At 42.0% G+C, this 21,036-nt stretch overlaps 1 protein-coding gene across 1 annotated transcript; it reads right to left on the bottom strand.

Annotated features, from left to right (window-relative positions):
* Positions 1 to 6: 6 nt before the first annotated feature.
* LOC135705502 (uncharacterized) lies at positions 7 to 20,896 on the bottom strand. Its single transcript, XM_065227252.1, has 2 exons — positions 20,776 to 20,896; positions 7 to 824 (listed from the first exon to the last, which is right to left on the bottom strand). The coding sequence occupies exons 1-2, from the start codon at positions 20,870 to 20,872 to the stop codon at positions 7 to 9; spliced, it is 915 nt and encodes a 304-aa protein (XP_065083324.1). The 5' UTR covers positions 20,873 to 20,896.
* Positions 20,897 to 21,036: the final 140 nt, after the last annotated feature.

Here is a 21,036-nt window from a genome sequence, read left to right as displayed (position 1 = left end):
CCCGTTTCACTCGAACAACGGTACGAAATCCGCCAAACTGTCGGCGTAGAAGTCCGCAGTGCAGGTCAAATCCTTCGGCTGCATCATATCCTCCTGGGTGGCCCCTCCGGACAGGACCAACAACTTCTGGAAGCCGCACCGGCTGGCAAATGCCACATCCTGCTCCATCATGTCGCCCACGAAGAGCACCCTGCGAGGATCCTCGATTCCGTACAGGGTCTTAACTTGCTGGGCCAGTTGAACGCCCGGTTTGCCCAGGACGGTAGCCTTCCGTCCGGTGGATTGTTGCAGCACGTCCAAGAAATGACCCGGACCGATCAGATTGAAATCGCGCTTGGCATGCAGCACTTTGTCCGTTGCCCCGGCGATCAACAGACAGTCTGGGTCGTTCTTTAAGTACAACTCGGCTCGCATCAGCTTCGGATAGTTGATGTTGAAGTCAACGTCCACCACGACGGCCCGGACCGGTGCCCGGTCATGAATGGTGGCGATTATCTTCTTGAAGGATTCCTCCAGGGGATCGTCCGGGCCATCGATTAACTTGAATCCGGCATCGGTGAGTACGGTTTTGAAGGGGGCGGTAGCCATGCAGTAAATCAAACCTTGGAAGTCGATCGATTTCAGGTGACGGACTATGGCGAGCGCCGGGTGGACTATGTCGAATGGGGTTAGAGTTGTGCCCAGGGTTCGGAACTGAGCAGCGTAGTGATCGAACGTACGGACGCTGTTGTTGGTGATGTAGCGGAGCGTTTTGCCGTGCGAGCGGAGGGTAGCCAGGGCGTCGGCTATTCCCGGGATGGGCTCGAAGACGGTCCACAGGACGCCTGGATTGGATGGGGGAGGAGAAGACAGACGGTTACTTTTCAATGGTGAATCGGCCTTATTTTTGATTGCATTTGTAATTTATTTTGCATAACCTACTGTAACTAGCTTTTCGGAAATGGATGAATTGATTGGTTTGGTTTCTTGGGCAATATATATCAATATTGTAGGTAATGGCTGGAACTGTTTGAAGAAAAAATATGCACACTCTACTTAGGGTCACATTAAGAAACCGAAAATGAAACTTGTGACGAAAATGGGGGGTGTTTTCAAACGCATATTTTTCCAAAGCATTAATGTGAAATATATCATGCAATATGCTATTAGACGGGATACTTATCCAGCAATTTTGTGGCATATAGTACAAATAGTGAAAATAGTTAAACAACTAAAAAAAATTAACTAAAATTGGTAGCATCAAAATTTCCCATAGATTTGGTTAGACCACAAGGTGTCTATCCTAACAGAGACATCACATAGTCGGTACCAAACGAAAGAAGCCGAAGCCGCATTTCCTTTCGAACTTCGGACGTGTTCATATCGTTCATCACGAAGCATCTCAACACAGGACAGTCTCTGCTTGACCGTCAAGCAGTTCAGTTCGGTTTTAGTTGGTGCTGTCGAGTTGTTCGGACAGTTCGCGATTTTGTGTGTGTGAGAGTGCCCCGAAATGGTGAAGCATCGCTCGCGAAGCCCGGTGAAGGCCCAAGACCTCGGTGAAGGAAGCTCGGGTGTAACTACAGTGAACAGGTTTGCTGTTCTTCCCATCGATGGGAATACCCTGCCACCTGTGCCAGTGAAACGCAGCAAGCAAATGAAGAAGAATCGGGCCAGTCCGATGGCACGATTGGTCGTGACGAACGGCAGTTAAATTGGAGATTTCGGTGACGCTGCCGAAATGAGCGCTACATTGTTGGTAGTGAACAATGCCCATCTTAACGAGCTCACCGCATATCTGGCGTCGCTGGGCATTAAATCCGAATTAAAGCGGTTGTAGTATGGCGTACAAAGTAGTGTTTTTGTTGAGTTGTGCTGTGAAAATAAATTAATAATTTCGTGTGAAATAGTGGCGTGTGCCGCGAAAGGATTATTCCAACGCGTGCCCGTGGTGTTTTTCTAACAGGATAAGTAGAGGAAAGGTTGCCTAGCAACTAGTTTTTGTTTAATTTTGTATTTTCCCCCCGGCGCGCTATTGATTTGTATAGTGAGCTGTGGCGGTAAAATTTTATTTTGTGTTCTCCTCCCCTGTATATGTCTGCTGCTAACAGTGTTAGCGTTTAATTTGGTAGAATGGATGTGTGTAATGTATGCGAGCAGTCTATTGCTATGAGTGGGCTCCCAGTTACGTGTGTAGGTCCGTGCAATGGAACGTTCCATTTCGCTTGTGCGGCACTCACTAATAGCGAATTTGTTTATTATTCAGTTCCAACCTGGATCGGGTATCAAGATCGGGTCTGCTTGTTTTCTTGCAAACGTCAGTTTGATCGTTTGTTTTTAAAACCTAGCTCAGGTTGAGGTTCGCACTGACAAAAAGTTCGGTTTCGCACTGGGTTGGAACTGGTTCCAACCCCGATAATAAACAAATTCGCTATAAGACTGCGGCCAGGCTTATAGCAGATAATGCAAATATTCTGTTCAAGTGTGATAGTTGTCTATCAGATCAGAGTTGTGGCGAGCAGAATGATCTGATCTCGCGCGTCAAAAGGATAGAGGAAGAGATGAAGAAGGTTTTTCAACTCTCGGACTCGATCACTGGCATGCGAGATCACATTGCTGCTCAGGTGGACATCGCGGTTAAAAGCGGGATGGCAGATATTAGAATAAATGTAAATGGTCTTGAAAATTTGATTTGTGAGAAATTGGATAATATGAAAAGTTCATTTTTTAAAATTGAAGCGGAAAACCATTTAGCTGTAAAGAATGATCCGTGCAGTTCATCTAGGACGATTCAGTCGGAATCGGACAAAAATACCAGACGCAAAAAAACGTAAATTAGTAATTAGTAATAGTGATCATGATGATGATGTTGTTTTTCAAGAAAATGCGAGTTTTGCGGATGTTGTAAAAAGACATAGTCGTATTAGTCAAAGTAAAACTAATAGTAACAGTAATAGTAAAAGTAACAAACCAGAAAATCGTAAGACTCGTCCAGTCATTGTGATTAAACCGAAAGAGTCCAAACAACCTTGCGAAGATACTCGTAAGTTTTTAAAAACTCAGTTGGATCCAAAAACACACAAAATCAGTAATTTTAGGAATGGTAAAGATGGCTCCATTATTGTTGAGTGTGCAACAGGAGCAAACGTAAGTGATGTGAAAAATGGTATTGAAAGCAATCTGGGTGAAAAATATAGTGCTGTTGTTCCCACTTCGGTGCCTTCAGTTTTCCTCCGATGTCTTTATTGACTACTTAAAAAGTCAAAATGAAGACATCGCTATTAATGATGTAAAAGTAGTGAACATGTTTAAAAATCCACGCTTCACTTATAACAAGTTTAGTGTTGTAATTGAAGTCGATGTCGATACTTATAAATGTTTGTTATGTGCGAAAAAAGTAAATGTAGGGTTTGATCGGTGCTCGATAGTTCCCGCGATTAATGTGTTGAGATGCTTCAAATGTGGAGAATTTGGGCACAAGAGCATGGATTGCAAAAATTGTGATAGATGCTCTAGGTGCAGCCAACAACACAAAACGTCGGAGTGTACGTCAACTGTATTGAAATGTATTAATTGTTTGAAAATGAATAAAGAACGAAAAATGAACTTGGACGTCAACCATGCCGCATTTAGCTCGGAATGTTTGCTCTATAAAAGACTTTTTGATCAGAAGAAAAGCAGCTTGCGTTTCAATAAATAGCAGCCAAGTTCCAGGAATGTGAATCAATTCGATTTTTTATATTTGAATATTGCGGGGTTGTCAACAAACTACGTAGCATTACGTCAGATTGTTGAGGAAAAACGTCCTCTTTTAGTTTTATTATCTGAAACTCATATTGTAGAAACTGAAGCTTTTGATCAGTATAGTATTCCGGGATATATTGTTGCTGCTTGTTTATCACATTCTAGACACACTGGCGGTGTTGCTATTTATGTCAAAGAATCAGTTCAATTCAACCTTCGTACCAACGAAGTTATTGATGGCAACTGGTTCTTGGGCATTACAGTTGTACGTGGCATGAAGATGGGTAATTATGGTGTTTTGTATCATTCTCCCAGTTCTAGTGACCAGCGTTTTGTTGAAGTTTTAGAGAATTGGCTCGAGACATTCCTTGATTCTAGTAAATTAAATATATTGGCTGGTGATTTTAATATTAATTGGCGTGATAACCATAATTCGAATCATTTGAAGCGTTTAGCTGAGTTTTTTAATTTAAAGCAAACGGTAAATTAATATACGCGTATTTCCAGGCACAGTAGAACTTTAATTGACCACGTTTATTCCAATTTTGATTCCATTTGTTCAGTTACGGATACTGATTTGAAAATAACCGATCATGAGACTTTAGTGATTAATGTCTTAGACCATGTTAACGATAACGATAATTTTGTAAAATTGAAGTGCTGGAGGAAATATTCGAAGCAAGCTGTTTCAAACCTTGTTGAGAGAAGCCTGGATTTTCCATTCGCGGACGGTAACTTAGATGAATCTACAGCTGTTCTTAATAACGCTTTGAAAACGTGTACCAATCAACTAGTTGAGCAAAAGTTTGTTTCTTTGAAAAACTCGAACAGCTGGTACAATTTGGATCTTTTGCGTCTTAAACGGACAAGGGACAAATGGTACAAAAAGTTTTGTAGATCTAATAATGACAATCATTGGACTAGGTACACAATCGCGCGTAATAAGTATTCACAGTCGATAAAGAAAACTCGTTGTGAATATGTTCAAAGGAAGATTGATCAGCATCAAAACAACAGCAAAGAGTTATGGAAAATTTTGAAATCTTTATTAAAACCTAGTAATTGCAAACCGCAGTCCATAACTTTTAATGGCACATTAGAACAGTCAGAACAAGTAATTGCATCTAAGTTTAATGATTATTTCGTAGACAGTGTTTCATTGATTAATCAATCTATTGAATTGGTCGATGAACCTGACGAAATAAAACAGCCAGTTAATAGTAGTTGTAGATTTGAAGGTTTTCACCAAAAGATGAACTTAGAGTTATTTGCTTTTCATTGGGAAAATCGGCTGGAGTAGATAATGTTAATTCTAGAGTTATTCAAGATTGCTTTCATGTCATTGGCCACATCTTGCTGGACCTTATTAATGAATCTTTGCAGACTGGACATGTGCCACAAATTTGGAAGGAATCCTTAGTGGTTCCTATTCAAAAAGTTGCTGGAACGATTAAAGCCGAAGAGTTTCGTCCCATCAACAAGTTGCACACATTAGAGAAAATTTTAGAACTTGTTGTTAAAGGCCAGCTGTTGGAGTATTTGAATAGCAACTCTTTGTTGATACCAGAACAATCAGGATATCGGGATCGTCATTCCTGTGAAACTGCGTTGAATTTGGTGTTAGCAAAGTGGAAAGACAACTTGGAGCGTAAAGATACGATTGTTGCTGTTTTTTTGGATCTGAAACGCGCTTTTGAAACAATTTCTAGGCCCTTACTGTTAAGTACAATCAAGCGCTTTGGAATTACGAGTACTGCATATAAATGGTTTGAAAGCTATTTGTCTGACAGAACTCAACGGACTGTTTTTAATGATTCTGTTTCCAGTCCCGTGGGGAACAACCTTGGAGTGCCCCAGGGAAGTGTATTAGGGCCCCTTTTATTTATTTTGTATATTAATGACTTGCGACGTGTTTTACGATTTTGCGACATTAACCTTTTTGCAGATGATACTGTGTTATTCATTGCAGCTAAGGATTTAGAAGTTGCCGTCTCACACTTGAATGAAGATTTGCAGTATCTAAGTAGATGGTTGAAGTGTAAGCAGTTAAAATTGAATACAAGTAAAACTAAATTTATGGTAATTTCGCGGAATCGATTAAATGAGAACGTCTCTGTTGTAATTGATGATGAGACTATTGATCGCGTTCAGGAGATTAAATATCTTGGCGTGATTATTGATGACAAACTTAAGTTCAACTCTCACATTGACAAGGTCATCAAGAAAATTGCCAAGAAGTATGGAATTCTATGTCGATTGAAAAACGATTTAACTATTGCCAGTAAAATACAGCTATACAAATCAATCATCCCTCCTCATCTAGACTTTTGCCCATCCATTTTATTTCTGTCGAATGCAACACAAATATCGAGATTACAGCGCTTGCAGAATAAAATAATGCGTTTGATTTTGAGATGTAATAGATTCACTTCCTCAACTTTGATGCTAGACGCCTTACAATGGTTGTCGGTGGCGCAAAGAATTGTATATTTGACTATGGTGTTCATTTTTAAAGTAGTTAACGGTGTGCTGCCTCGATATTTGTGTGATCGAATTGAAAGAGGAAGTGACTATCATAGATATAATACTAGAAACGCGGATGAAATAAGAACACCACATTTCTTGACTTGTGCTTCACAGAATTCATTATTTTTTAAAGGAATAAATGTTTTCAATTCGATGCCTAGACACATTAAACGTTCAACAACATTAGCAGAATTTAAGAGACATTGCATTTCACACGTTAAAACTGTCTTTTGAACGGTTATCCAGTGATTTTTTTTTTATGAATTGACAAATTATGTATCTTGACGAAGTTATTTTTAACGGATTACTTTGTATGGATAGCTGTTATAACGACTTTTTAATAATTATTGTAGCACTGCAAAAACTATTTTGTTCGCTACGATGGTGATGATGGATTTTTGATATATGATTTAATAGTAGTAGTAAAAAAAAATAGTAGTCTACAAAGGTTTGAGCCTCGCGCGCGTATTACGGATATAGAGGACTGAATTTAACATTTGATAAAAAAAAAATGCAATTTTGAAGCTTATTTGGAAGATACCTTGAGTTAGTAGTAAGTTTTCTGGCAAATGTTGGGGGTTCGTGAGCATTCCTGACATTGCTGAAAATTATGATAGCATCAGATTGCGGGGTTACTAGTGTAATAGGATGCTTTGTTGATTGTTCATTAACTCTTGATTGCTTGTAATACTTATTAATGTTTTAGGTGGACAAAAAGGCGAACTAAGAGGTGGACGCCTGAGCTTTTCAACATTTATATCGCTGAGAAGCAACTGTAAACTCTAGAGGGAATTTATATCTGTAACTGAAACCAGTTCGATTTTGTTTGCCAACCTGGTTAAAATGTCATATTTAACCATCATCATCATCATCAGCGGGGCAGAGTCTGCACCAGGGTTGTGCTCCGTACCAAAGCGGAGTATGAATTGGTCGTCGCCCACCTGAGGACTTCCAAGGTGGAATACTTCACCCACGACATTCCCGGTGAGAAACCATTCAAGTTCGTCATCAGGGGCTTAGCAAACTTCGATCTGAAGTTTATCGAAGCTGCAATCAGGGACCGGTACAATCTGACCCCAACTGTCGTCTATCGGATGACAAGTCCGCTGACTCAGTGCCAACGGTGTCTGAACTTTGGACACGGCACCCGCAACTGCATCATTAAGCCACGCTGTGGCAATTGCGTTCAAGACCACGTCACCTCCTAATGTGTTGCAGATGATCTAAAGATCCGACAAGCAGTGCCCTAAACGCGAGGATTTCAAGTGCATTCGAAAACAGGCGTCCGTCAACAATCAACCAGGACGAATGAACGATAAGGCCCTGTGGCGTGCAGGGCGGAGCACTTTCTGCCTCTTCGTGGACAAACGAATTCACTCCCCCTCAAGAAGCGTCTGGATTTTCTGCTGGACAAAGCTCTCCATCCTTCCCTGAATTCTGGAGACCACCAACAGCTCAAGCAAAAAATCCCGATCTGTTCTCAGCGGATGAACTGATAGAAATCTTTGTCAACATGACCGGTGCTCTTCGTAAGTGCCGCAATAAGCCCGAGCAAATCCAATTTCTCGGTAATTTCATCATTCTGGAATGCTGCTCTGTAAGAGCAAAAAAGAATGAGCTTGCCGACTTCCTTCGCAAGGACAGCATAGACATGGGACTTCTAACCGAGATCCATCTTAAGTCCGGCGACAACTTCTGGTTGCCTGGTGTAGCAGTTCTATCATCGAGGCCCTTAGTGTGGAGGTGGAATCATCAACTGAAAACGTCCGGTTTATCGCTGTTTACTGGCCTCGGAAGTGTGCCGTTAACAGTGGATTTGCAAGCAAATTCAAGAACGACCTGACTGCCATCACTCGTACTAGCTCCCGATTCATCGTTGGGGGCGACCTGAATGCCCGTCATGAAGCTTGGCGGAACTACCAGCGGAACCGGAACAGATATCTTTTGTTAGACCACGCACAACATGGACTGTACAACTGTGTAGTTTCCGGACGAACCAACTTTCATTTCTCCGGCGCGTAATACCTCCGGCCTGGATTTTTAGCCGGAGGTGCACAACGATTTCAGCTCCGACCACCAACCGGTGGTGGTTGAAGTCGGTGTCGACGTAGTTCCTACTAGAAGCTGCCTGCGAAAAAACTACCACCGTGTCAACTGGGCGCACCGTTGATGACATTGACCGGGCGTTGGAAGGACTCCACCAGGCCATATACGTGGCTGACGAGGCATGTGCTCGACAAGCTCCTGTGAGGGGTAAGTTTGTTGCTATTGTATCCCACGGCCAATTACTGATTCACTTAAGAAATGTTCTTAGACGCCAGTTTCAGAGGACTGGAGATATGGGCAGAACAGGCAGATTGCTTCCAGAATGGACTCATTCCAAAATGAAAGTTTCGGGCGTGTTTTTCAAAATCTGGAAGACCGCACCAAACCATTCTGGAAGGTAGCCAAGGTCTTGAAAACTCATCCCAAACCCGTTCCACCTCTCAGAGACGAATTTGATGACGATCGGCTCATTATCGCCCCACAGGAGAAAGCAAATACGATTGGCGAGCATGTTGCTTGGCTCGAAGATCAGGTTGCGTAATGCGTTCAAAACCTAGATGCCACCCCTTGCGTCGTGCCTCCGGTGCTTGGAAGCTTGTGCTGGATAATGCTGGATCCTCCCATTTGTCTGTGTCTGCTTTGATTAAGAGGTCGTGGGAGTTAATCCAGTCCTATTCCAGGATTTCCAAGTGATGCTAATAATCCGGAGGGAGCGAGGCAATCAGCATTGCAGGATTCCGCAGTGGCCGGATATCCAGACGACAGTAGTGCCAGGTGGGGCACTCGAGAGGATGGCCTGTATCCATGGGTGAGTGGGGTGTTCGGCATCAACGGCGGCTACAACACCGGCTAAGTCGGTGAAAAGGACGATTGGTTTGCTTGACGGAGTTGAGATGGCAAAGAAAGCGGTGGTGGCCTCAGCCGAGAACACGCTGCACTGGTCTGAGAGGCTGTAACAAACACTAGCTTCGGGGCTGGAGATCCGACATTACCCAGAGTAACAACGTATCCTTTATATCGGTGTTCGATTAGGTTACTGTGGGTCTGGGTAACGGCAAAAGGGTTGGAACCGGCCTTGAACGTTTGTTTCATTGTCTGATCGATGGCAATTTTGGGCAGGTTCCAACCCCTGGTTACACACCAGTGGACTCTGGACACTGGGGGTAGGGTTTGGTTGGCAGTTCTGGTAAGAAGAAACACTCCTTCGCTAGAACCCGTAGTCTTCTCAAGGAATCCGATGGTCCGGCGGCAGATGGTCATTTCGATAAGTCGCACGCGCTGCGGTCGAGTCGCACTCCGAGGATTTTGACGGTGTTTCTTTGTGGTATAACCTGGGTCCCAATCATCATGGGTGTGGACAAAGACCGGTGGCGATGGGTGCAGATGTGGGTGAACGAACTTTTCTCCGCCGACAACTGGAGTCTGGCACCAGATGCCCAACGATGCACAAACTTAACGGCCTGTGCCAGTTTCGTCCGGAGGATTTGGATAGAACTCTTGGCGGCCACAATGACGATTTCGTCGGTGTAGACGAAAATAAAAATACCTATTGGGAGATCGCAGCATACACCATTCATATTGACAAGAAATAAGATGATGTGCGCCGGTTTCCTATCGGAAGGAAGCAGATCAATGGTTCCCGATAGAGACCTGGAAGGTGCGGTGTGCCACAAGAAGTTCCGAGCGAAATGAAGAATATGTCCCTTGAGTCGCCAGTCGACGAGCTGCTGGAGAACCGCCGACATCCAGGTGCGGTTATAAGCTTGAGCGTCATGGAGGGCTTGCTCAAGCGTACCAAAATACGTACAGTCAAGATTCTTATAGTGCGGATTCTGATCCCACTGGATTCCTATAGTACGGTCGATCCGGCATTAGCGAATTAGAGCTAATTGGGACCAAACACTGATTGTACGGCAATTTGAAGAGATAACTTCCTGATGTCTTTTGAGAAGTTGTTAAGCAGAAAGTTGGCCACCTTTTGGGACGATTCAGTTTCCGGTAGGATACAAGTCTGATCCTGTGGAAGATCCGGAATATCCGTAAAAGTGGCCAATTCATGAAACTGATCCTAGAGCTCCGCGGATTTTTCGAAACCACTCATAAACGTCTTATCAGAATGAATTCGGAGTTATGACCTTAATTTGGACTCTGGGGACTACATGATGGTCCACCGGAACATCCGTAAATGTGGTCAATTCACGAAACTGATCCTAGAGCTCCGCGGATTTTTTGAAACCACTCATAGACGTCTTATCAGAATGAGTTCGGAGTTGTGTTCGGAAAATGTACTCCGGGGACCATGAGATGGCTCACCGGAAGATCAGGAACATCCTGAAAAGTGGTTAATTCATGAAACTGATCCTAGAGCTCCGTGTTTTTTTTTCGAAACCGCTCATAGACGTCTTATCACAATTAATTCGGAGTTTTGACTGGAATATGGCCTCTGGGGACTACAAGATGGTCCAGTGGTAAAGTCGTGAAAATGATCCTAGAACTCCGTGAATTTTCCAAAAAACACTCATACACGTCTTATCAGAATGAATTCAGAGTTGTGACCACAGGATGGTTCAAAAGAAGATCCGGAACATCCGTAAAAGTGGTCAATTCATGAAACTGATCCTAGAGCTCCATTTTTTTTTTAACCTTTCATAAACGTCTCATTACAATTAATTCGGAGTTTTGACTAGACTTTGGACTCTGGGGACTACAGGATGGTCCACCGAAAGATCCGGAACATCCGCAAAAGTTGTCAATTCATGAGACTGATCCTAGAGCTCCATGAGTTTGCGAAACCACTCATAAACGTTTTATCAGAATGAATTTGGAGTTGTGACCGGAATATGAACGCTTAGACAGAAAATGGACCTTTGGGACCACTCGATGGTTCACCAGGAAGATTCTGAACATCCATAAAAGCCGTATTTTTGGAGACAAAAATATTAGCACCAAAACCATCACTTTTAGGTTTATGTTGTCTTGGGGAAAGCTTATTCGTATTTTTTAGCTGATTTGAAATTAGGGTGGTCCTTAAAATTGGTGAATTGAAAATTCAACCTTTTTTTATTACTTGGGATCGACTAATGCAGTTTTTTAAAAAGTTGTAGAACAATCAATTTGAACCAACTTTGATCGTGGCATCAAATTTTTATCTCTTATGACTTATGACTTATGGTTATTTTAAACAAGTAGGTTGGAGTGGCCTCTAGAAAATCTTTCTTTAAATATTTTTATTGGTGATAAACGTATAAACAATATTTAAAGAAAGCCGATTTTCTAGGGGCCACCCTAACCTCTCGTAAAAACATTGTTCTAAATACTTTTAGAACTTTTTATGACGCATATTTTTGCAGAAGTCACTAATTTGAATCTCCTTTATTTAAAAGTTATGGCTAGTTTTTGATAAAGAAAAAGTTTTTTTTTAAATTAAATTAAATACTTTAAACAAAGAACGCTCTCACAGTTTTTCCACAAATACTGAAAAAACACGATCTTTTAAATGAAATCGAAAGTTTGAAAATCGGTTTGCTCCATTTAGAGACATTGTCATTTTAATAGAGCCATTTTTTCGAAGAAAATCTCCATTTTCGAATAATAAAAAAAGATAGCAGCCTGATTGCTTCAGCAAAAAATGGGTCATCATAAGTTCTAAATGTAACCAAAACAAGGTTTTTGCGAGAAATGAACTTATGAAAAGATATTCGAGAAATCGGTTTTTTTATGGGCCATTCTAACCTGCTTGTTTAAAAAATCATAACTCATGAACCATAAGAGATAGAAATTTGGTGTCTTGAGCACAATTGCTTCGAATGGATTGTTCTACCACTTTTAGAACATTGCATTGGTCTATCTCAAATAATTAAAAAAAAAAAGTATGTATTTTCAAATCTCCAATTTTGTGGACCACCCTAATTTCACTAACATAAAAAGATCGGCCAAACAATATGAAGAAACTTTCGCGAAAACACTATATACCTAAAACTGACGGTTTGGGCGCAAACATTTTTGTCTTCCTAAATACGGCTTTGGGACCATTGCAGTGGATGGTCCTCCGAAAGATCCGAAACATCCGTAAAAAGGCTGAATCCATGGAACTGATCCAAGAACTCCGTTTTTTTCGTAAACCCTCATAGACGTCTTATAATTATGAATTCGGAGTTATGATCGGAAAACAGACCCTGGAGACCATGAACGCTCCTTTGGAAAATAATAGACAACTCATCAGAATGAACTCGGAGTTGTGACTGGAAAATGGACCCCAGGGCCCATTGGATGGTCCTTCGGAATATCCAGAACATCCATTAAAGTGGATAGGTAACTGCTCATAGACACATTTTTTTTTTATTTACTATCATGGATGATTTCTAGGTGGTATTTAAGTAATTAATAACTTCTAGACACTTTTAACGGAGTTTTTGGATATTATTCTTTGGATTTCATGGATTTATTTCCTTTGACTTCTTGGAGATGTTTCATTGGAGTTACAAGTTAACGAGGGACTAGCTTCAATGTTTATATTTTTAATTCATCACATCATCGAAAACATCGTCTTATTGAGTTATTATTTATATTAATTTATGAGTGGTTTTGAAAAAAAAACAACCGTGGAGCTCTAGGATCAGTTTCATGAATTAAACACTTGCAATGATCTTCCGGATCTTTTAATGGAACATCTCGTGGTCCCCAGTATAAACTGTCTGGTCAAAACTTCGATTTTATTGTGATAAGCTGTCTATGAGTGCTTTCTAAAAAATCGTGGAGCTCAAGGATCAATTTCATGAATTGAGCACTTTTAGGGATGTTCCGGATCTTCCGGTGGACCATCCTGTAGTCTCCATATTCTTTATTCTGATCACAACTCCGAATACATTCCGACAAGACGTATATGAGTGGTTTTGAAAAAAAAACGCGTAGCTCTAGGATCAGTTTTATGCATTGACCACTTTTACGGATGTTCCGGAACTTCTAGTGGACCATCCCGTAGTCCCCAGGGTCCATATTCCGGTCACAACTGCAAATTCATTCTGATAAGACGTCTATGAGTGATTTCGAAAAATCCGAGGAGCTCTACCCAAGTAGCAATTTGGGTTTTATGAGGGTTCTGAAGACCATGATTTAGACTTGTAGAACACTTTAAAACCACGATAAAACTTGAAATGTTACTTGGGTAGGATCTGTTGCATGAATTGACCACTTTTACGGATGTTCCAGATACTATAGTGGACCATTCCGTAGTCCCTAGGGTCAATTTTTCGGTCACAACTCCATATTCATTCTGATAAAACGTTTATGAGTGGTTCCGAAAAATCCGTAGAGCTCTAGGATCAGTTTAATGAATTGACCACTTTTACGGATGTTCCGGATCTTTCGGTGGGCCATCATGTAGTCCCTAGGATAAAAATTAAGGTCATAACTCCGAATACATTCTGATAAGACGTTTATGGTGGTTTCGAAAAATCCGCGGAGCTCTAGGATGAGTTTCATGAATTGGCCACTTTTACGGATGTTCCGGATCTTCCACAGGATCAGACTTGTATCCTACCGAAAACTGAATCGTCCCAAAAGGTGGCCAACTTTCTGCTTAACAACTTCTCAGAAGACATCAGGAAGTTATCTCTTCAAATTGCCCGACAATCAGTGTTTGGTCCCAATTAGCTCTAATCCCATATGCTACGTGTATTCGTTAATGCTGGTTCCCATAGTGCGGTCCCTATTAAGCGTACTATAGGAATCTTGACTGTATTCATCCCGTGACCGGGTCGAAACGGATGTTGCCGGTGATCTAACAAGCTGTGCTCATTTAAGAAGCTCCAGAGACAACGATTGACCAATCTCTCCATAACCTTGGAGTGGCAGCATGTGAGGGAAATTGTTGGGCGGTAATCTTCTGCTGATCGGCCTGGTTTATCAGCTTACAGATAGGGACAATCAGGCTGTGATTCCATAGCGACTGGAGGGAGTCGCTTAGCCACTCCCTGTTGAACAGATCCGGTAACAGTCAGGGGCAGATTTGTTAGAAGCGGGTAACCGACCTCATCAGGGCCGGTGGAATTCCCTTTTGCTTTCGATAGGGCGAAAATTAGTGCTTGGAAGTTGAACGGCTGATTGTAGTGGGCGTTAGAGTCGTCCTCGGGGATAGGGAAGTTGGCAATGGAATTGACAGTTGCGTTTTGCTTACGCCGAAAGTCCGCCGAGTAACTGTCGATAGCTGACAGGGTTTGAAAATGGTTTCCAAGGCTATAAGCGATGACGGCGGGATCCGTTGTGGTAGTGTCGTCTGTCTTGAGGGCAATACCTTGGTAGTTTCTCCTGCCGCTGAGGGTGTTAACCCTCACCCACAGCTCAGATGCCGTTTGGTTGGAATTTATACTATTGAGGAAGGCGGTTCAACCATAGAGGTAACTCTAAGACAAGTAGGTCCCGAAGAAACGTGCTCAACTTTTTGGCTCACCTCTGGTACTATCTTCGGTCCCAAGCTTGTCGAATCACCCCTCGAAACATAGGAAAAACCAATAACCCCTCATTTTATCTGTCAAACTTTCATAGCGAATCAAAACAAACATTGCGTAGTACTAGAATTTCGACTAGAATGGGGTACGTTGATCGTTTGCTTGGGACCAATAGGCTAGTCAAGTAGTGAGCCAATTTAAAATCATTAGTTTCGTATTGATTGTTGGTTCAACTGGCTGCCATCGAGGCACAAACGACGTTTCTGCAATCGTTCCTCTTGCGATGGTAGTGTACAAGGGCCTCCTCTCGATCAGGATTGTCGGAGGGGGGGAGCCTCTTAGTAGCTCGTAGGGCCTTCCGTCTGACCTTAACAGCGGATTTAGTAAGGGAGGACCACCAGTGGAGCGCTTCCCTACCAGGGTTGAAGCTTGTTTTCAGGATGGAGGCGGAGGTGGCATCAGCAATGACTTCCGTGAGTTTGTCGATGAACGAAGGAGCCGTATCGGTGCAATGGCTTGTAATTACGTTCTGGTAAGCAGTCCAGTAAGCCTGCTGATAGAGCCAGCGTGGTCTGCGAGTGGTGTTTGCAATATGTTCGTTGGAGCGGATAATGATGGGGTGGTGGTCACTACCCATGGGGTCTCGTTGTACCTGCCACAGTAGTCGGTTTACCAAGCATGGGTTGGCAAATGTAAGGTCAATTTGGCCCCTGGTGAAGGTCGGTTTCCCGTCCTTGAGCACGGCCAAGTCTAGAGCTTGCGCTGAGGTGAAAACCCTCGGTGGTTTGCCGATGGGATGCCCCAGGCCTGATGGTGCCCATTAAGATCGCCCAGAAGGAGGATGTGTCCGCAAATCTTTTTCAGGAAACTAACCACCTGCGACTGCAGATTGACAATCTTCCCATTCGGCAAGTATGCAACCGTTACCGGGATCGGATTTTCAGTGCGGATCGCAACAAACTCATAGGAGCAACATCCACGTCGCTCAGAATGGTCGCTGAGGATGGTCCTTGATCGTCCTTTCGACACAAAAATTTCCAATCTCCACCTAGAGGCCAACGTTCCAAAATTAGATTTTAAAATTTTTTACATTAACACTAGGTTTGTGCGGAAATGCAACACATCAGAACATGCTTTGATAAGCAATTTGTAAATAGTAGGTTAGTTGTACTGTCGAATTTCGCTGAAGCCCACCTAAACCGAAGTCAAACGTCATTTCTGACAGTGCTGATTCCGTTTCGAGGGTCTCATGGATGAACAGGTTGGACAGTTGCTAAACAATTTTGATGATAATAAACAATAGGTGCATCTCTAAACCAAGTTTCAGTTTGACAGATCAGCTCAACTGACGAAAGCCTTTCACTTAGTGGGCTTCGAGTTTAGCCCAACGAGCGAAAGTTGACTGTAGTTGTAAATAGTAGTCCCCTCTTTCCAATTTCAAACAAACCAATCCCATCAAGAAGGGCATTCTCTCCCAATGACGTTTATATCAGGTCCGGGTCAACAGGCAGTTTGCTGGTGTTAGAAGCAAAAATATTGTAAACATTGCTGAGCACTCATGTGACGACGTCACTCTACCATAACATTCCATACTGCGAACAGTGAGATTTACGTCACTGCCAACAGCTGTTTCGTGTAAAAAGATAAACATTGCAGTGAAATACGAACACCACTAAACATTTGTTCATTTCACTAACACCAATAAGCCTGTTGGCCCGGACCTTATATAAAGGACATTGATTCTCTCCAACAGGCCTGATAGGACTACGAACAGTAAATAATCATTAAAATTTCAAAAGAACTGAAGTTGAAAAGACGCATCTGTGTCACTTGTAAATTCATACCACCGAAGAACCGACATGCCACAGGAGCATTTCGTTTCTCCACAATTAGAATTGTCAAACGAGCGATTCGAACTTTCAAACGGGCGATCAGATCTGTCAAACGAGGTGAGACGCAAAACAAGGCAATATAAATTATACGTGGGTTCGTGTCCTTGCTCATGGTATGACGCGATCGTATGAGTACACGGCGAATGAGAAAGACCCAAATTTGAGTTTAGTTCACTCATAATCGCCAAAAGTGTAGGAACTCAGCGATGAGTAAATTTGTCTCATGGTTTCCTGTGGAAAACCTAAAAAATCTGCCGGAAAATGAGGAAATTGACGAAAATGTTATTCAGTCTCGGAGTAGTACCAATAGACTGAGTGAATCCAATCTTTACTTTTCTCAAATTCGGGAATTTTTCCCTGGAAAAACATGAGACAAATTTTACTCATCGCACTGCACTTTTGGCGATTACGAGTGAACTAAACTCAAATTTGGGTCGTTCTCATTCGCCGTGTACTGCCGGTGGACGCATAACTGTCCCATGTTACATTTCGTCATTTTTGAGATTTTGATGCTAATCGTCATATTTTGATGCATATTTTTCGAATATCACATAAAAACATACTGTTTATTCTACAAAAGCTCGAAAAAATGTGAAGTCATTTTGTCCCATTGAGAAAATGGACGCATATTTGTCCCATTGAGAAAATAGACGCATATTTGTCCCACTACACCAATTCCAACTAAATATAAAAAAATGTTTAACAAATTTAAAGCTTGTTAGCCAAATAATATATTGTAAGCACATTACAAGTCCCAAACGATTACCTGAAAGGTAAAAATATCCTACAGTCAACTTTCCCTAACCCGATGTTGAAGGGATCATAAAATCAGAATTGTCATCTCCTCTTCTATGGCGAACATAATTCGCTTTCTGCTAAGTGCTTATTTGTACATCTTCGTGACATAAAATCTCGTATTGAAAAGCTATGGATGGAACAAAGTGATGCGATTTATTTGAAGTATAAAAAATTCATACAACGGTTAATCTTACATTACTATTCAGATGTTTGTTGCTTTGTCGGAAGGTCAATAAAAAAAGGTTTTTCTTCTTCGGTAATAACAGGTACAACAACCGCCAACAGGGAAGCCTTCCTATCCGCTTCAATTCCTCGAGGAGACTTTTGCCAGCGTACATTAGCTTCAAGAGAGAACGTATCCTTTTCGATCAACCGGAGTTGCTTCTTGGAAAACAGTTTGCAGTATACGAGGTCCTCGCTGTTGATGTTGCTTGCGTATCCAAGTTCATAACGTCCCTTTTGAAATACCACTTTTCGCATGGTGTCCACGTATGGGCGGGGCTTGCACAAGTTCAACGTGTACTGTGAGACAGTTAGCTCAGCTTGGAAGAAGTCAGCCACTTCCATGTCAAGTACGTCAACATTTTTCTTGGCACAACCAACCACAGATTTGAAGTGTTCAAAGGTTACGACTCGTTCGTGACGCATTTTGTTTTCGACCGCTCCGTGAAATGAATCGGCGGCCATAAAGGTGTGGCCAGATTCGAAAAATTTAAACAGTATTTGGTCAACCTGAATATCATTACTGTTTATCAAGAGGATGATGTGTTGGAACAAATTCCAATTCTTGTTCTGTGATGAACAATTGTCCAACCAAAACGTAATCTTCTTCAGGTGTGCGTACTTCTTAATTACTTTGTAAAAGCAACTGAGCATGTCGTTGGCTGTGCGGCCACTGATCGACTCGGGCCAAATACACGCAGACACCGGAAATGATCGTGCATATGCGCCGACTGGGGCAAAGGTCTCGTTAAAGACCAAAAGCCTTGATGAAAAGATAACACTCTTGAATCCATCCAGTCGAGGAAGTTGAATGACCTAGAAAACATATGCATATCTTACACATAATGTCACATACCATAATGTAATTCCAATCACTTACTTTTTGTAGATCTACTGAAAATACCACCTCGTTTGGTGATGTTGAGTCGCCATCTGCACGATATGCCATTCGCGATTCGGAAGCACGCTTGATATGAAGTTCGTGCTCCGAGCAGCAGGTACAATCCTTTGCTTCCGAATGCTCAGCGACTTTCTTATGCAGTTCTGCAGCAACACACGTCTCGCATTGCTCATGCCCAAGCCGTACAAATGATATATTGCATTGTCTTACAACCTTGCAATACAGCGAATAACTTACTTTGACATCCTGCGTGGCTTCATAGTTCTTGTGCAGAGACTTCTCAGTCAAATCGGAAGGCAAATACAGGCGGTTCGGAGCATGCGCTCTCCGATAATGGGAGATTGATGGACCATAGCCAAAAACGTGTTCCTTGATGGCCTCGCGTGCATGCTTATTTCTACTATATTTCCCACGTCGGTATTCTCGAGGTCCATCTTGAGCTCCTCGAACGCATCTGTAAATTATATTGCTATTTTTTGCATATAATAAAGCCTGCATACAGCATTAAGAATGTTTTCTAATACATACCCACAATGTTCGCCAAATCCAAGAGTGTTCAAGAAAAACTTCCTACACACTTTTACGGGGTCACCACTTGAGCTGGGTATAGTGTATTTGTACGCAAGTTGTTTGGCCAAATCCTTCGCATTACGTTTTCGGCGCCGTCCGACAGGTGTTAGATGAGCATACTGCCTGATTAGATTTCCTTGGCCGACGTTATCCAGATCCCAAAAAGACTTATGGAACTGTAGCCTGTCATCTCTCGTGAACTTAGTGTTGCAATTTTTGAGGCAACCACAAGTTTCCAGAATTATCGCATGCGATTTGCGTCGTTTTTTAGCCGAATCTTCCTTTTTCCGTTCTTTTTTAGTTTTTTTCCTGTAACTTCTCTCTGGCTGTTGCTCGGAAAAACTGCAAGAGCTGTCCGAATCACAGGATCGACTAGCGGTGTTGCAATCCGGCCGCTCCAAGTTTGTTGTTGTTTCTCTTTCGGATCTGCTTTTTTCGGCGCTTGTTCCGGCTTCAAAATTTTCATCGCAGCAACCAGTTTGGCTGGAAACTGATTGATTGACCTCAGTGTTTACCGACTGTGATGCTTGCGGAAATCGTTCACCCGTGCCGTTTTCCAGGTCAAACCCATGGAATTCTTCTTCACTCTCACTGGAACCACCGTACTGTTTCAAATATTCCAAGCCAGACATTTCCAGTTCCGGTTCTTCTGATAGCTTCTGATGACACTAAAAATCAGCACTATAAAAAAGAAAACACACCCGACTCGCACGAAGTGTCAAACGTAACAACAACAGCAACCGAGAAATTGTTCACAGTGGGACAAATATGCGTACATTTTTCGACTCATCAGGAAAATTCGCGGCATAAGTGTCCCAGAAGATTTTTTATCGAAAAAAAATAGTTTTTTTGGTAAAATTTTGTTGAGTTGTGTATGGAACAGTTAAATTTCGACAGTTTTAAGAAATAGAACAGAAATTTACAGCGAAATTTCACGACAACGGCAAAAAGTGTTTTCAAACTTTAATCGCAGTTTTCTCAGTTTTGTGTTTTGTAACATGGGACAGTTATGCGTCCACCGGCAGTGTAGATGTCCGCTTAGATCAGAATTCTCACATCTGCCGGCGCTTAAGTAGGGTCTGGTACGATCTATACATGCCAAATGGTGGATATTTATAAGAGTTTGTAAACCGTATTGTAAGTTCGTTACATAGCCTTCATAAATCATCAATGTAATGCAAATTTAATCTGGCCATAAGTTGTTGACAATTTTTTTCAAAATGTCGTCTCAAATCTTTTTTTGAAACAGCTATGGACCAAGAGTGCCATGCGTCTTAAATGGAGCAAAATCGATTAATGCTTGTTTATCAACACAGCTTTTTGATAATCAATCATGCCAGCAACAGCTGTTATTGTTTACGTATTCTTTGTTGTTAGTGTTTCAATTAATCACTACTCCTCAATGCAGGCAATGCAGGATAAAACAATTTGAAATTCAAAAATCCAATGTCTAATTATTATAAATAATTTCGATTTTCGACCCATCAGTACCAAACCGATTCGTTGCTATTTTAGTAAGGCTTCATTTTGGACAGAACTGGGTGAGCTAGCATTGCAGATGTGTTTATCATCAACATTATATGGGGGTTGGCACTCTTGTCCCTCTTTCCCCTATACATACGATTGTCAGAATTCGGAGGCAACCACTTACCATCACAATCGCAAATAACACAATCGAAGGATTCGATAAACTCCTTACGCTCCTGGACCGTGAGCTCCAAAATATGCCGGATTCGTTTTGACGACATGACTTGTTAACAGAAAAACTCCCTTCAACTATCCAATTCACCTCCAACCGTACCGAGATGAAACAGTCAACTGAAATCAATTGACAATCTCAATCAAAGCAATGTCACTTTACTGAGTTCCAGTTCCAGATCGATCGGTGGTTGGATTAAATTACCATTAAGCG

Source organism: Ochlerotatus camptorhynchus, unplaced genomic scaffold (assembly GCF_037179485.1).
Source record: "Ochlerotatus camptorhynchus isolate MF236.1 unplaced genomic scaffold, CSIRO-AGI_Acam_v1.1 ptg000268l, whole genome shotgun sequence".
NCBI lineage: Eukaryota > Metazoa > Arthropoda > Insecta > Diptera > Culicidae > Ochlerotatus > Ochlerotatus camptorhynchus.
Note: the sequence above shows the minus strand (reverse complement) of the source record. Positions and strands in the feature narration are given on the sequence as shown.

Bases quoted from the DNA above. Each gene is read 5' to 3' on its own strand.
- LOC135705502 (XM_065227252.1), bottom strand. From the start codon at position 20,872: ATGTCGTCAAAACGAATCCGGCATATTTTGGAGCTCACGGTCCAGGAG. The intron at 825-20,775 runs GTAAGTGGTTGC...CATCCAATCCAG, and splicing joins TGTTATTTGCGATTGTGATG to GCGTCCTGTGGACCGTCTTC.